The following is a 17,016-nucleotide window of genomic DNA, read 5'->3' as shown; positions in this document are numbered from 1 at the left end:
AGGGCATTTGAGCGATAAACCCAGAATATTCCAGATAGATCTTTTTGCAATGATATGTATATGTCTCCTCAGAGACCAGAGACTGAAATTATAATGTATTATGAATCGTATTATACACAGTACACATTGTTATAGACGGCTTGCATATCGTCTGCTACCTTGATGAACACAATAAAGTCATTCTAACACTGGTATACATTGAGAAAGAGGCTTATCTGTTTCCGGCATTTTCGTCCTGCCTTGGGTTATTTGCTCCATTTCGATTCAGAAAATCATCAGCTTCAATAGGTGTGTATATACCTGACCTGCGGCCGTCACTGCCCAAGAATGATAACAGCGCCGGGTATGATAGCCTTGGCTTGTAACCGGCTTTGAACAGCTTTTGCATCACCTCCTTGTATGGTAGACGTCGGATGATGGCATCTTTGCTCAAATCTTCGTAGATAAATATTGGTTTACCACCATAATTCAGATTCCCACGTTGGTTGCGAGCAAATTTGATGATGTCATCCCTTGTTGTAGTCTTCCGCAGAGTGACAATGATGACTCTTGGCCCGTTGATTCTTTGCCCCCGAGAACCGATTCTGTAAACTTGGTCCACTTCTGGCACTGTGTTTGGATCGATGTTACCCAAAATCGTTGATAACACTGTTGGAAAGTTGGGATCTTCGCAGTTTACTGCTTCATCAAGCCCTACAATGCGGATGTTATTCCGCCTGTGGTAGCGTTGGGTTTCTAGTAGCCTCTCCGTCGCTTCGTTTTTAAGCCCTTGTATTTCTCTCCGGTATTCTTCTTTCACACTTTCCATCTCTTTTCCCATCTCTGTCATGCCACCTTCGTTCGCCTTGACTGCCCGTGTAATTTCTGTCACCGTATTCTCCACTGTCGTGATTCGCATGGACTGTAAAGCGACCGCTCTCATAACCTCTTCGAATTTAGTATCGATGTGTTCAACGTGTGCTTTGAAAGCGACCATCTGTTCTTTTATCAGGATAGTCAGAGAGTTGAAGTCGGGTTGTGTAATTGAACTGCTTGTGTCAGTTGATGTTATTGGAGCAGTGAGGGATCCGATGGATGTTTTTGCTATTATCTTCTCAAAATCGCCTGCTTTTTCCTTCACGGTACTTTTTTCTGATGTTCCTGTTATGTTGTCATCTATTGTCTCCCTCTCGGGGCCAGTTGTCCTTGGTCCCGGTGTATTCTCCTCTATATTCCCCACGTCGGGGCTTGTCACCAACGGATCTGCCACAGCGTCGCCTGTCATTTTCCTTGAACGTGTTTCAATCGGCGCCGTTAGAATTGCTGTGTCTTGTTTCCTTCCACCCTTTTTCTTAGCCTTATCCATGTTGTCTTTTGATATAGTTAGTAGAGGGTCTCATCAATACATACGATGTGGTCTAATCTCTTTTGGTATTGTCCAAATAAGGTTTTTAAACGAAATTAACGATAACGGGAGCGGAGCTGTAACCAATTGCGTGCGCTACATATTGCAGCTAAACTTACATTATACCTGTTATGTCTTATTCTTATTACTTGTATTATTGCACAATTGTCTTATTGCATAGCAGACATTTCTGACCCGATTGATTGAACATTGTATTAACAGATTGCAGAATGGGTACAGTACAGTACGGCTCAATACACACAATTGACCAGAGAAAGACTTTCATCTTTAAACATCAGGGTCCCCCATTTTCAATTCATCATGACATACAGATAGACAGTGCTGCTACATCTAGACATTTATGACATACCAGATTTACAAATACAGTGCTGCTTGTGATACAAGAAGATACTTCATATTGATGATCACACCAACAGTCGCACCGCTAGCCGACAACAGCATCAATTATTGAACGCTTGTTACAAGAAGGGGATCGAATTCCGGGCAGCTGAGCTTCCACTGTCATGTAGCCATGTTGTTGTGTTATTATTATGATGCACGTTAGTGTCGAGGTCGGTTCATCTTGTATCCAGTCATTCATATCCAACGACTCACCCGCCTGTAGACGTGGGTTTGCCTCCATGACGACAGATCTTCTTCACATTGATGATCTGATCAGCTGACGATGAGGATGATTTACTTTGGCCCGAAAATATTAACGATACACCTTCTAGCCAATCAGCGGACAGGGCTCGCCTCTGACGTCACCTCCGCAAACACAGCCGTCCTTCACAATAAAAGACCCCCTCCACAATAACCCCCCCCCCCCCCCAAATGTGTACAAACTCCAACTCATGGACTTTCATTGAAAATAATAAACATTTAAATTAAAGTACTTTATTATTAAAAAGAATATCACATTTCAATATCACACAAGATGCTCAAACTGGACTGGTCGGACAAACAGTGAGGCACTCTAGTCAGGGAGGGATATGTATATTTCTCTCCCACCCAGGCACCCACCCACCCCCTCCTAATGTACAGTCCCCTCCCCATCATATGTCTATACTCTGTCAGGATCTATACAGTACTGTATATTTGAATATCGTATATGTCACAAATGTATCAGTACTAAATACCTGTATGTCCCTATGCCATAAACGTCATATATGTTGTGTATGTCATAAATGTCAATATTAATTGAAAATGGAGGACCCTGATGTAAACAAGACAAAAGTCTTTCTCTGGTCTGCATCCCCTTAACAATTGTGTGTATTGAGCCGTACTGTATTGTGCCAATTCTGCAATCTGTTAAATAAAGTTTTCATTCATTCACAGAGCAGGCTGTTCTTCCGCAGTTCCCGTCTGTGATTGATTGATTGAAAATTGTATTAACAGATTGCAGAATGGGTACAATACAGTACAGCTCAATACACACAATTGTTAAGGGGATGCAGACCAGAGAAAGACTTTCGTCCTGTAGTATCCGGCGTCCTCTTAGGCCTTAGGAGGCTCTGGTATGCACTATGGGTGGGGGGGGTAAGGTCAACTCAAGACACACCAAAACTTAGGAGGCTCTGGTATGCACTATGGGGGGGGGGGGGGTAAGGTCAACTCAAGACACACCAAAACTTAGGAGGCTCTGGTATGCACTATGGGGGGGGGGGGGTAAGGTCAACTCAAGACACACCAAAACTTAGGAGGCTCTGGTATGCACTATGGGGGGGGGGGTAAGGTCAACTCAAGACACACCAAAACTTAGGAGGCTCTGGTATGCACTAACTTGCACTAACTTGACTTGAAAAATCCATCACATTTTTGGTCACTCACAGTAAAGCCAAACACATTGCCATCGTCCCAATGTGTTTTGCAAAGCACATTTTGTGTCTTTGCGCCCCAAGCCACGATTCAAATGAGACATACATTATGCTTCACCGGGTGTTTATTAGGAAAAGTAGGAAATGTATCAAGTACAACTAAATATTGCTTTACAAATTTTTCACACCTTCTCTTCATTTAACATACTCAAAATGTTCTTGCATGCCATTTGTCAGCCTGATTATTCCAAACCTCTGGGCATGGCACCAGCCACCGAGATGCACTTGCTAGCATGTATCTGGTCCACCACCTCCACCACTGTAGATGATCAGGTCTACACACAAACACACGTTTTCTTGACGACAACCGGGAAAATACGTTCATCGTTAAGACTGGTACCAGGTGCCTATTCACAAAGCTTCCCAGAGAAGGAGAGCCGATCTGGGGTCAGTGAGTAGGACTAACAGATTTAAAGCAGACTCTAGATCAGTACTCCCTTTTGCAGAGGCTATGTGCATGCGAGTCCTACCAACAGTGTCCCAACTTGCAAGTGCATATCTGGACTACAGGACATGTCACACACTTTCCATATGTACCGGCAAGCTTCACATATTCACATGTAATCACACACAAAGCGCACCCATGTTGTTGTGGTAGTATTATACATCGTCTGGCGAGTGATCCAAACTAGAGAAATCACCAATTTCATAAACATCCACTTTTACAGTCCCACCAAAACATTTATTTCAGAGTAGAGCCTGCCCTGAACAATAATGGATTTTAAAGCCCAATGCAGATATTTGTAAGTAAAAAAAAACATATATATATATATATATATATCGGTCAATATTTGCACACATTGTTTAGCAAGGATCCCTAAAACATAGTTATCAAAAGGTTGTGACAAAGATATGTACTGCAGGTGGGATATTTTACAGTTGAACACAATTTACTGCGAATATGAATGTACGGTACATATACATGTATGTATGTGTATACTACTAATACTAAATCACAAAAAGTAACCTATTTGTACTGCATGCAAAACAAATGCCCAGATTGGGTTTAATTCTACATGTGAGCATAAATGAGCCTGGCTGTAAAGAGGAGTTGTGTGGTTCGATCGAGTCCATTTTCATTCCGATATCTTAAGGTGAGAAGTCAAGGGACTCCTTTGAAAATGGCCATGCGCATGGCATTCTCAACCCATACAATTTAAACTACCTTAAAAAGGAGCACTTGGTGGATTATTTTGCACATAATCTCACACACATCCAAAATCTCTAAACAGTTTTGCACAATATCATTTGACAGTCAAAGAGTAAATTAGTCTGAATATGGCCACCAGTGATGTCATCGGGGACATTGAATCCTTGTGTTATGTTTATGTTAATTACAGATCAATGAAATTATAAGGTAGCAGTCCCTATAAAACAAGGTATTGCTATTTTCATCTACATAATTGCATGGAGCTGTAACACTACACAAGGTGAGCTAGCATGACGTTGTGGCTGCTATCTTTGGATTCCTCAAGATCTCTAGTTTCATATACCAGTATCGCCAGCTAGCTTAAAAATGAAGATGGCTAATCAAACAGTGGGATGTTTGTAACATAAACACAAATGTGGATATATCAGTGATAAGCCAATCAGGTTTTTCACTAGCCATTTCCCCCTGCTAGCCAATAAAAATATCACTTCACAATATGTCTCACATTTTTGACAGTGTAATGGCATTTGTTTTCTCTTTTTCTCCAATATAAGTTAACATTTAAACGTGCAATCCTTATAAATTTGGAACAAAATGTGCCTTCCATTCAACAATCTATTCAATTTCCCATCACAAATACTGCCGCAACATGCAATTTTGATATAGGATACAAAAATACTGTAAATATCATCAGATGGTGGCGACAACATGGAAACCTCTCAACAGCTTAAAATTTGTTGATGTATCTATGAATGTGGTTCTACTGCAGAGGCTGTTTCAGTTGGAAGATGCCCGTTCCTCCTTTCACCACCTTCCCCACCACCAGGCAGGCAGAGGGAGACACCAGCTGGTCATGAGAACCTGGGGGGAGAGGGGGAGAGAGAGAGAGGGGAAGAGAGAGAGAGGGGAAGAGAGATAGAGACAGACAGACAGACAGGAGATAGACAGATAGTGAGTGAATGTGTCAATCCCAGGGATTAAAGCAAAAAAATAATCTCCTGACTGAACCTTTTTTCAGGCCAAGTCATATTCTTATTTTAACCTCCACTGTATTTAAATTTTTTTTAATAGCGTTAGCGTTTTAACACTTTGAGAGCCACTCACGGCTAATCTCGTGTTTACGATAGTTACGTTGAAAGCCACTCACGAGATTTCTCGGAATTATTATTATTATTTTTTTTTTAGCGATCTGAAATCATATTGCATCACGCGAGCCTACCCCTAGCCTACCCAAGGGCCGCCGGCGATCAGATGTGAAAAAAGCGCCCCCTATCATCTCCCAGATGGTAAATCACCCCTTTGGAATGAACTCAATGAAAATGGATTGGGGGAAAAAAATATTCCAGTCCACATTTTCCAGTCCACTGATGCAGCCGGAGTTAGCAGAGTTCATTCTGGATCCTCTGAGCCCCGCGGATCATGAGTTCTACTGTATACACGTTAGATCTATACACTTATCGATTTTTTCGAATGGTGATCAGGAATTGGAATATACCATTTGGAATGAATGAATGAATGAATGAATGAATGAATGAATGAATGAAAACTTTATTTAACAGATTGCAGAATGGGTACAATACAGTACGGCTCAATACATACAATTGTTAAGGGGATGCAGACCTGAGAAAGACGTTTGTCTTGTTTCCATCAGGGTCCCCCATTTTCAATTCATATAGACATTTATGACATACACAACATACATGACATTTATGGCATAGGGACATATAGGTATTTAGTACTGATACATTTGTGACATAGGCGGTATTCAAATATACAGTACTGTTACCCCTAGATCCTGACAGAGTATATACATATGATGGGGAGGGGACTGTACATTAGGAGGGGGTGGGTGGGTGGGAGGGAAATATACATACGGCGGGGAGGGAATATATACATGCGGTGGGGAGGAGACTGTCTATTAGGAGGTGGTGGGGGTTTTGGGCATTTACGGTGGCCAGTTTCGAATTGCAGCCTCCCGTAGGTGCCCTTTAAGGGCGGTTTTGAATGTGGGCAGGGATTCACATTCCTTTACAGCTTTGGGTAGGGCGTTCCACATTGTTGTGGCATAATTGCGAAACGTGTTTAGTCCCTTGTTTGAGCCGAATCTGGGTTTAACATGATTTGTTGAGCTTCCTCTGGTGTAGTGGTTGTGGTATTCACTGACCTTTGGGAAGTATTTTGACATGTACATGGGCACCCCGGTCGTATAGTGTATCTTGTAGACCAGGCCCATTGCAAGTTGCTGTACTCTGTCGTCTACTCTAAGCCATCCTAGGTTGGCAAAGTGGGCAGGGGTGAGGTGGGTTCTGGGGTTCAGGTCAAGTAGTAGTCTGACCAGTTTGTTTTGTGATGTTTGTAATTTTGTTTTAAGCGCCTTTGAGGTGCTTTGGTACCATGAGGTGCACGCATAGTCATAGTACCCTTGAATGAGTGCTCCTGCCAGAGTCTTCAGGGTATTCTTGTTTACCAGAGAGGAGATCCGGTACAAGAATCTAGTTCGTTGGTTGACTTTTTTTATTACATTGGATGCCATTTTGTCACAGGAAAGATTTTCCTCTAGGATGGAACCCAGGTAGGTAATTTCGTCTTTCCTTGTGACAATATTGTCACCCACTGTAACTGAGAATCCGTCGGTCTTGCTGAGTTTGTTATTTGAACCGAAGAGAATGGACTCTGTTTTGCCCATGTGTAATGATAGTTTGTTATCAGCGAGCCATATGCAGATTTTGCCTAGTTCCGTGCTGAGGGTTTTTTCAACCTGCAATTTGTTCTTGTCAGAGACCAGCAGGGCTGAGTCGTCCGCAAACAGGAACAAGTTGCAGTCACAGGCTGACGACATGTCATTTGCATAAATTAGGAAGAGTAGCGGTCCTAGTATGCTTCCTTGTGGAACACCACAGCTCACTGTGAGGGGGGGGGATAGAGTACCGTTTACCTCTACCTCTGGATACCATCTGATGTCAGGTAAGGAATCTATGTTATCAGTGTTAGGATAATCAGACTAGCTTTCGAGGAGATATACGCTTTTTTGTGATATGTGCTCTATCTGTTTCACTGTAAAATCCATGAGGGAATGAAATCAGCTATTATCAGCGAACGTGCGTGCGTGCACGTATACTATTGATCATCTAGCGTTTATTTGAAAACTATTCATAAATAGGCCGACAAATATCAACGTTCTGGAATATTCCAGTAAAAGGCGATTATCACAGAATGGGCTGTTTTTCACCTGAAAACGGGTGCTTTTCAAAATGCTCTCAAACAGAAATGAAGCGATAAAAAACCAATCTGCCTTGACAACACTGACTGGAAAATGATTCTTTGATAAGCGACGGGCAGATTAGACACATAGCCATAATTTAAAACATAGATTAGGCGATATTAACGTTAACATTGGGAGTGGAACGTGGCATTCAAGGGGGTAAAAAGGAAAACACGGCGTGGCGCTTGGAACTCTTTTTTGCCGAACCACTGCTGCCTGGGCAGTGATTTCATCACCTCAAAAGCCCAGTTTCTCAAAAAAAAACAGGGCTTTTGAGGTGATGAAATCACTGCGCCCAAGCAGCAGTGGTTCGGTAAAAAGGTGTGGTTTGGCGTGTTCCTTCCTTTTTGGTGCGTCTGTGGAAAGCCTTTGTTGTGTGTGCATGGGGCGTGAAAGGTTATGCAGCGCTTGGTCTATTTCTGTTGGGCAGGTAAACTCACCCTTGCTACTGTCTCCGAAGTTGTCAAGCAGGTTTATTGTGATTCCAACCACATTCCAACCAGCAGTACAGTTTATAGAGAAATTAAACGGTGAGACAGGTCTATACATGGTGTCAAGGCAGTTCAGTTCAGTTATTTTTTATTTCGGGTTTTGGACACATAACAATGGTCATTCCATAAATCGGCAATGTTTTACCAGCTGCTATTGCAGCATTGTCCAATCTTGTTTTGGTCTGATGTGTGGGTTGGAGTTCAGTAACTTTGACCAAATAAAAAAATGTCAATAAAGTGCAATACCAAGCGGGGCTCTTCTACCTGTTTGACGGCATTACAGGTTCTATTTAAAAAGGCGAGCTCACAGCCGAATAGCCGAGCATACAGGACATTAGGGCTGTCTTAAATACTTCGAAGCTTCGTTCGATGGGCATGGGATTCGAATATGAAAATAAAAATCGATTATTTAAAAAAATATATATATATATGAATATGAATATTTTTTATTATAATTTTTTTTTGCAAAATCAACTCTGCCTCTCTTTGTTAATTACAACAAGCAATGCTGTTTGTTATTTAAGATGAGGTCGGACTCGGCACTGACAGATTTGTGTTCATTGTGCTGCTTTTATAAAGCCAATATTTCATGAAAGCAAAGTGTTTAGTTTGTCTAAGATTTAAAAAGGTTAAAACTTTACAGCACTGACAAAGTTGAACAAAGTGCTGTACAAGTCCCACAACATTAAAAAAAAGAAAAAAAGAAGAAAAAAAGATGTACACTTCGAAGCTTCGAATTAAAATGGAATCTCTGCCCGAAGCTTCGAATTCCAAATTCCCTACAGGACATCTGTATCTATCTTCTTGTCAGACTCTGGAGAAGATGGTAAGTAAATTTCATTTGTAGCTGGCTCCTGAAACATGCTACAGGTTGTAGCTGACTCCTGAAACATGTTACAGGTTGTAGCTGATTCCTGAAACATGTTACAGGTTGTAGCTGACTGCTGAAACATGTTACAGGTTGTAGCTGACTGCTGAAACATGTTACAGGTTGTAGCTGACTCCTGAAACATGTTACAGGTTGTAGCTGACTCCTGAAACATGTTACAGGTTGTAGCTGACTCCTGAAACATGCTACAGGTTGTAGCTGACTCCTGAAACATGTTACAGGTTGTAGCTGACTGCTGAAACATGTTACAGGTTGTAGCTGACTGCTGAAACATGCTACAGGTTGTAGCTGACTCCTGAAACATGCTACAGGTTGTAGCTGACTCCTGAAACATGTTACAGGTTGTAGCTGACTGCTGAAACATGTTACAGGTTGTAGCTGACTGCTGAAACATGTTACAGGTTGTAGCTGACTCCTGAAACATGCTACAGGTTGTAGCTGACTGCTGAAACATGTTACAGGTTGTAGCTGACTGCTGAAACATGCTACAGGTTGTAGCTGACTCCTGAAACATGTTACAGGTTGTAGCTGACTGCTGAAACATGTTACAGGTTGTAGCTGACTGCTGAAACATGTTACAGGTTGTAGCTGACTCCTGAAACATGCTACAGGTTGTAGCTGACTCCTGAAACATGTTACAGGTTGTAGCTGACTGCTGAAACATGTTACAGGTTGTAGCTGACTCCTGAAACATGTTACAGGTTGTAGCTGACTGTTGAAACATGTTACAGGTTGTAGCTGACTCCTGAAACATGTTACAGGTTGTAGCTGACTGCTGAAACATGTTACAGGTTGTAGCTGACTCCTGAAACATGTTACAGGTTGTAGCTGACTCCTGAAACATGTTACAGGTTGTAGCTGACTCCTGAAACATGCTACAGGTTGTAGCTGACTGTTGAAACATGTTACAGGTTGTAGCTGACTCCTGAAACATGTTACAGGTTGTAGCTGACTCCTGAAACATGCTACAGGTTGTAGCTGACTCCTGAAACATGTTACAGGTTGTAGCTGACTGCTGAAACATGTTACAGGTTGTAGCTGACTCCTGAAACATGTTACAGGTTGTAGCTGACTGCTGAAACATGCCACAGGTTGTAGCTGACTCCTGAAACATGTTACAGGTTGTAGCTGACTCCTGAAACATGTTACAGGTTGTAGCTGACTGCTGAAACATGTTACAGGTTGTAGCTGACTGCTGAAACATGTTACAGGTTGTAGCTGACTCCTGAAACATGTTACAGGTTGTAGCTGACTGCTGAAACATGTTACAGGTTGTAGCTGACTCCTGAAACATGTTACAGGTTGTAGCTGACTGCTGAAACATGCCACAGGTTGTAGCTGACTCCTGAAACATGTTACAGGTTGTAGCTGACTCCTGAAACATGTTACAGGTTGTAGCTGACTCCTGAAACATGTTACAGGTTGTAGCTGACTGCTGAAACATGCCACAGGTTGTAGCTGACTCCTGAAACATGTTACAGGTTGTAGCTGACTGCTGAAACATGTTACAGGTTGTAGCTGACTCCTGAAACATGTTACAGGTTGTAGCTGACTCCTGAAACATGTTACAGGTTGTAGCTGACTCCTGAAACATGCTACAGGTTGTAGCTGACTGCTGAAACATGCTACAGGTTGTAGCTGACTCCTGAAACATGTTACAGGTTGTAGCTGACTCCTGAAACATGCTACAGGTTGTAGCTGACTCCTGAAACATGTTACAGGTTGTAGCTGACTCCTGAAACATGCTACAGGTTGTAGCTGACTGCTGAAACATGTTACAGGTTGTAGCTGACTGCTGAAACATGCTACAGGTTGTAGCTGACTCCTGAAACATGCTACAGGTTGTAGCTGACTGCTGAAACATGTTACAGGTTGTAGCTGACTCCTGAAACATGTTACAGGTTGTAGCTGACTGCTGAAACATGTTACAGGTTGTAGCTGACTGCTGAAACATGTTACAGGTTGTAGCTGACTGTTGAAACATGCTACAGGTTGTAACTGACTGCTGAAACATGTTACAGGTTGTAGCTGACTCCTGAAACATGTTACAGGTTGTAGCTGACTGCTGAAACATGCTACAGGTTGTAGCTGACTCCTGAAACATGCTACAGGTTGTAGCTGACTGCTGAAACATGTTACAGGTTGTAGCTGACTCCTGAAACATGTTACAGGTTGTAGCTGACTGCTGAAACATGTTACAGGTTGTAGCTGACTGCTGAAACATGTTACAGGTTGTAGCTGACTGCTGAAACATGCTACAGGTTGTAGCTGACTGCTGAAACATGTTACAGGTTGTAGCTGACTCCTGAAACATGCTACAGGTTGTAGCTGACTGCTGAAACATGTTACAGGTTGTAGCTGACTGCTGAAACATGTTACAGGTTGTAGCTGACTCCTGAAACATGTTACAGGTTGTAGCTGACTGCTGAAACATGTTACAGGTTGTAGCTGACTGCTGAAACATGTTACAGGTTGTAGCTGACTGCTGAAACATGTTACAGGTTGTAGCTGACTGCTGAAACATGCTACAGGTTGTAGCTGACTCCTGAAACATGTTACAGGTTGTAGCTGACTCCTGAAACATGTTACAGGTTGTAGCTGACTGCTGAAACATGCCACATGTTGTAGCTGACTGCTGAAACATGTTACAGGTTGTAGCTGACTCCTGAAACATGTTACAGGTTGTAGCTGACTCCTGAAACATGCTACAGGTTGTAGCTGACTGCTGAAACATGTTACAGGTTGTAGCTGACTCCTGAAACATGTTACAGGTTGTAGCTGACTGCTGAAACATGTTACAGGTTGTAGCTGACTGCTGAAACATGCTACAGGTTGTAGCTGACTCCTGAAACATGTTACAGGTTGTAGCTGACTGCTGAAACATGCTACAGGTTGTAGCTGACTCCTGAAACATGTTACAGGTTGTAGCTGACTGCTGAAACATGTTACAGGTTGTAGCTGACTCCTGAAACATGTTACAGGTTGTAGCTGACTCCTGAAACATGCTACAGGTTGTAGCTGACTCCTGAAACATGCTACAGGTTGTAGCTGACTGCTGAAACATGCTACAGGTTGTAGCTGACTCCTGAAACATGCTACAGGTTGTAGCTGACTGCTGAAACATGCTACAGGTTGTAGCTGACTGCTGAAACATGTTACAGGTTGTAGCTGACTCCTGAAACATGTTACAGGTTGTAGCTGACTGCTGAAACATGTTACAGGTTGTAGCTGACTCCTGAAACATGTTACAGGTTGTAGCTGACTGCTGAAACATGTTACAGGTTGTAGCTGACTCCTGAAACATGCTACAGGTTGTAGCTGACTCCTGAAACATGTTACAGGTTGTAGCTGACTCCTGAAACATGCTACAGGTTGTAGCTGACTGCTGAAACATGTTACAGGTTAGGGCTGGGCGATATGACGATATTATATAAATATCGGGTACAGTTCATTAACGATACACTTTTTAAACGTATCGTGGATATCGTGATGTTTTGCCCAAGAGGCTTGTGTTGCGTCAATCTGGTCCACACGTTGACACTTTTGAACAGCGCCGCCCCACACACACACTACTGCATCAAAAGTTACTACTTATGATAACAAAGGCATTCGTTTTGTGGCATTAACGTTATAATAATAATAATGCAGGACCTGTTCAGAGGTCTCTATATAGTTACACTTTCAATAACATCAGCGTATTTACATAGCAACGACCGAGGTCGACCTAGATATAGCAAGCATTAGCCGTTCATATCTCAGCCCGTGCTGACTCCGTTGTGCCCATTCTGCGGTCTGTTAATAACGTTTTCAATCAGACAGATGTATGGAAATGCTTTTATTATAACATCCGTTGCAGTAAAATCATTATGCCTCCAGTCGTTTAGTCATTCTGCAGAGCTAAAAGGTAAAAGTCGGCCGCGGCGAGCTACCGCTGCCATTGTTGTTTTCATTGAGCTCTCCAATAGCGGAAGTAAAAAATTAATACGCGCTTGCCGATTGGTGCTAAGAACAGCAGGGCGGGTGCAAGCGATGTGACGTAATTGGCAGACGCGACTGTCAATCAAAATGATTCTGTTTGCCGACTGAATGAATATAAACGTTATTAACAGATTGCAGCATAGGTACAATACAGTACAGCTCAATACAACAACAGTCAACAGTGGACTGGAGGATGCAGACCAGAGAAAGACTTTCGTCTTGTTTACATCAGGGTCCCCCATTTTCAATTCATCATATTTCGTATCTAAATCATATAATATCTCATTGCTAAATATATGCAATATATAATCTAATAATCCAATAATCTAAATCTAATATATAATATAAAAATGCTAAATGCATGGGTATTTTATTTTGTCTTTAATGTTAGCTTGCAAACTCAAATACTGTCTTGGTAAGCCTCATAATGAATTGTTTGGGGGAAAAAAAGAAAAACATCGTGATGCGTATCGTGTATCGCCGAAAGGTCAGAAAATATCGTGATATCATATTTAGGCCATATCGCCCAGCCCTATTACAGGTTGTAGCTGACTCCTGAAACATGCTACAGGTTGTAGCTGACTCCTGAAACATGCTACAGGTTGTAGCTGACTCCTGAAACATGTTACAGGTTGTAGCTGACTGCTGAAACATGCTACAGGTTGTAGCTGACTCCTGAAACATGCTACAGGTTGTAGCTGACTGCTGAAACATGTTACAGGTTGTAGCTGACTCCTGAAACATGTTACAGGTTGTAGCTGACTCCTGAAACATGTTACAGGTTGTAGCTGACTCCTGAAACATGCTACAGGTTGTAGCTGACTCCTGAAACATGTTACAGGTTGTAGCTGACTCCTGAAACATGCTACAGGTTGTAGCTGACTGCTGAAACATGCTACAGGTTGTAGCTGACTCCTGAAACATGCTACAGGTTGTAGCTGACTGCTGAAACATGTTACAGGTTGTAGCTGACTGTTGAAACATGTTACAGGTTGTAGCTGACTCCTGAAACATGCTACAGGTTGTAGCTGACTCCTGAAACATGTTACAGGTTGTAGCTGACTGCTGAAACATGTTACAGGTTGTAGCTGACTCCTGAAACATGTTACAGGTTGTAGCTGACTCCTGAAACATGTTACAGGTTGTAGCTGACTGCTGAAACATGTTACAGGTTGTAGCTGACTGCTGAAACATGTTACAGGTTGTAGCTGACTCCTGAAACATGTTACAGGTTGTAGCTGACTCCTGAAACATGCTACAGGTTGTAGCTGACTGCTGAAACATGTTACAGGCTGTAGCTGACTCCTGAAACATGTTACAGGTTGTAGCTGACTCCTGAAACATGCTACAGGTTGTAGCTGACTGCTGAAACATGTTACAGGTTGTAGCTGACTCCTGAAACATGTTACAGGTTGTAGCTGACTCCTGAAACATGTTACAGGTTGTAGCTGACTCCTGAAACATGTTACAGGTTGTAGCTGACTCCTGAAACATGCTACAGGTTGTAGCTGACTGCTGAAACATGCTACAGGTTGTAGCTGACTCCTGAAACATGCTACAGGTTGTAGCTGACTGCTGAAACATGTTACAGGTTGTAGCTGACTGCTGAAACATGCTACAGGTTGTAGCTGACTGCTGAAACATGCTACAGGTTGTAGCTGACTGCTGAAACATGCTACAGGTTGTAGCTGACTCCTGAAACATGCTACAGGTTGTAGCTGACTCCTGAAACACGTTACAGGTTGTAGCTGACTGCTGAAACATGTTACAGGTTGTAGCTGACTGCTGAAACATGTTACAGGTTGTAGCTGACTCCTGAAACATGCTACAGGTTGTAGCTGACTGCTGAAACATGTTACAGGTTGTAGCTGACTGCTGAAACATGCTACAGGTTGTAGCTGACTCCTGAAACATGTTACAGGTTGTAGCTGACTCCTGAAACATGTTACAGGTTGTAGCTGACTCCTGAAACATGTTACAGGTTGTAGCTGACTCCTGAAACATGCTACAGGTTGTAGCTGACTGCTGAAACATGTTACAGGTTGTAGCTGACTCCTGAAACATGCTACAGGTTGTAGCTGACTCCTGAAACATGTTACAGGTTGTAGCTGACTGCTGAAACATGCTACAGGTTGTAGCTGACTCCTGAAACATGTTACAGGTTGTAGCTGACTCCTGAAACATGTTACAGGTTGTAGCTGACTCCTGAAACATGTTACAGGTTGTAGCTGACTCCTGAAACATGCTACAGGTTGTAGCTGACTGCTGAAACATGTTACAGGTTGTAGCTGACTCCTGAAACATGTTACAGGTTGTAGCTGACTGCTGAAACATGTTACAGGTTGTAGCTGACTCCTGAAACATGCTACAGGTTGTAGCTGACTCCTGAAACATGTTACAGGTTGTAGCTGACTCCTGAAACATGTTACAGGTTGTAGCTGACTCCTGAAACATGTTACAGGTTGTAGCTGACTCCTGAAACATGTTACAGGTTGTAGCTGCCTGCTGAAACATGTTACAGGTTGTAGCTGACTCCTGAAACATGCTACAGGTTGTAGCTGACTCCTGAAACATGCTACAGGTTGTAGCTGACTGCTGAAACATGTTACAGGTTGTAGCTGACTGCTGAAACATGCTACAGGTTGTAGCTGACTGCTGAAACATGTTACAGGTTGTAGCTGACTCCTGAAACATGTTACAGGTTGTAGCTGACTCCTGAAACATGTTACAGGTTGTAGCTGACTGCTGAAACATGTTACAGGTTGTAGCTGACTGCTGAAACATGCTACAGGTTGTAGCTGACTGCTGAAACATGCTACAGGTTGTAGCTGACTGCTGAAACATGCTACAGGTTGTAGCTGACTCCTGAAACATGTTACAGGTTGTAGCTGACTGCTGAAACATGCTACAGGTTGTAGCTGACTGCTGAAACATGTTACAGGTTGTAGCTGACTGCTGAAACATGCTACAGGTTGTAGCTGACTGCTGAAACATGCTACAGGTTGTAGCTGACTCCTGAAACATGTTACAGGTTGTAGCTGACTGCTGAAACATGTTACAGGTTGTAGCTGACTGCTGAAACATGCTACAGGTTGTAGCTGACTCCTGAAACATGTTACAGGTTGTAGCTGACTGCTGAAACATGTTACAGGTTGTAGCTGACTGCTGAAACATGTTACAGGTTGTAGCTGACTGCTGAAACATGTTACAGGTTGTAGCTGACTGCTGAAACATGTTACAGGTTGTAGCTGACTCCTGAAACATGCTACAGGTTGTAGCTGACTCCTGAAACATGCTACAGGTTGTAGCTGACTCCTGAAACATGTTACAGGTTGTAGCTGACTCCTGAAACATGCTACAGGTTGTAGCTGACTGCTGAAACATATTACAGGTTGTAGCTGACTCCTGAAACATGTTACAGGTTGTAGCTGACTCCTGAAACATGTTACAGGTTGTAGCTGACTGCTGAAACATGCTACAGGTTGTAGCTGACTGCTGAAACATGCTACAGGTTGTAGCTGACTGCTGAAACATGTTACAGGTTGTAGCTGACTGCTGAAACATGTTACAGGTTATAGCTGACTGCTGAAACATGTTACAGGTTGTAGCTGACTGCTGAAACATGTTACAGGTTGTAGCTGACTGCTGAAACATGTTACAGGTTGTAGCTGACTCCTGAAACATGTTACAGGTTGTAGCTGACTCCTGAAACTGCAATATGATCCAAAGCATACCACCTCATCAGTGACGCATGGCGGTGGTGGTAGTGTTATGGCGTGGCCATGTATGGCTGCAATGGAACGGGTGTTTCGAGCAATTATTATCTGCTCATATTCAGCCAAATGCTTCAGAACCCATTGGACGCCGCTTCAGTGCAGATGGAGAATGTAATGCAATGGCCAAGTCAATCACCTGAGCTGAATCCAATTGAGCAGCGTTTCACTTGCTGAAGACCTGGTAGAGCATCACCAGGGAACAAACCCAG

General features: G+C 42.7%; 2 protein-coding genes across 2 annotated transcripts in view; both read right to left on the bottom strand.

Annotated features, from left to right (window-relative positions):
• Positions 1-2,117, bottom strand: part of st3gal5 (ST3 beta-galactoside alpha-2,3-sialyltransferase 5) — a 73,256-nt gene extending 71,139 nt beyond the window's left edge. Inside the window, 1 exon segment of the mRNA XM_084331751.1 lies at positions 2,000-2,117. The gene's annotated coding sequence lies outside the window, so the exon portion shown is untranslated.
• Positions 2,118-3,375: 1,258 nt separating this feature from the next.
• polr1a (RNA polymerase I subunit A) overlaps positions 3,376-17,016 on the bottom strand; it is a 91,925-nt gene continuing 78,284 nt past the window's right edge. Inside the window, exon 37 of the mRNA XM_084331745.1 lies at positions 3,376-5,272. Within this exon, the coding sequence (XP_084187871.1) occupies positions 5,172-5,272 (101 nt within the window). The 3' untranslated portion in view covers positions 3,376-5,171. The remainder of the gene's footprint in view (positions 5,273-17,016) is intronic.

Source organism: Notolepis coatsorum (assembly GCF_963971535.1).
Source record: "Notolepis coatsorum genome assembly, chromosome: 16".
Taxonomy (NCBI): domain Eukaryota; kingdom Metazoa; phylum Chordata; class Actinopteri; order Aulopiformes; family Paralepididae; genus Notolepis; species Notolepis coatsorum.
The sequence above is the reverse complement of the archived record's forward strand: the minus strand, read 5'-3'. Positions and strand labels throughout refer to the sequence as shown.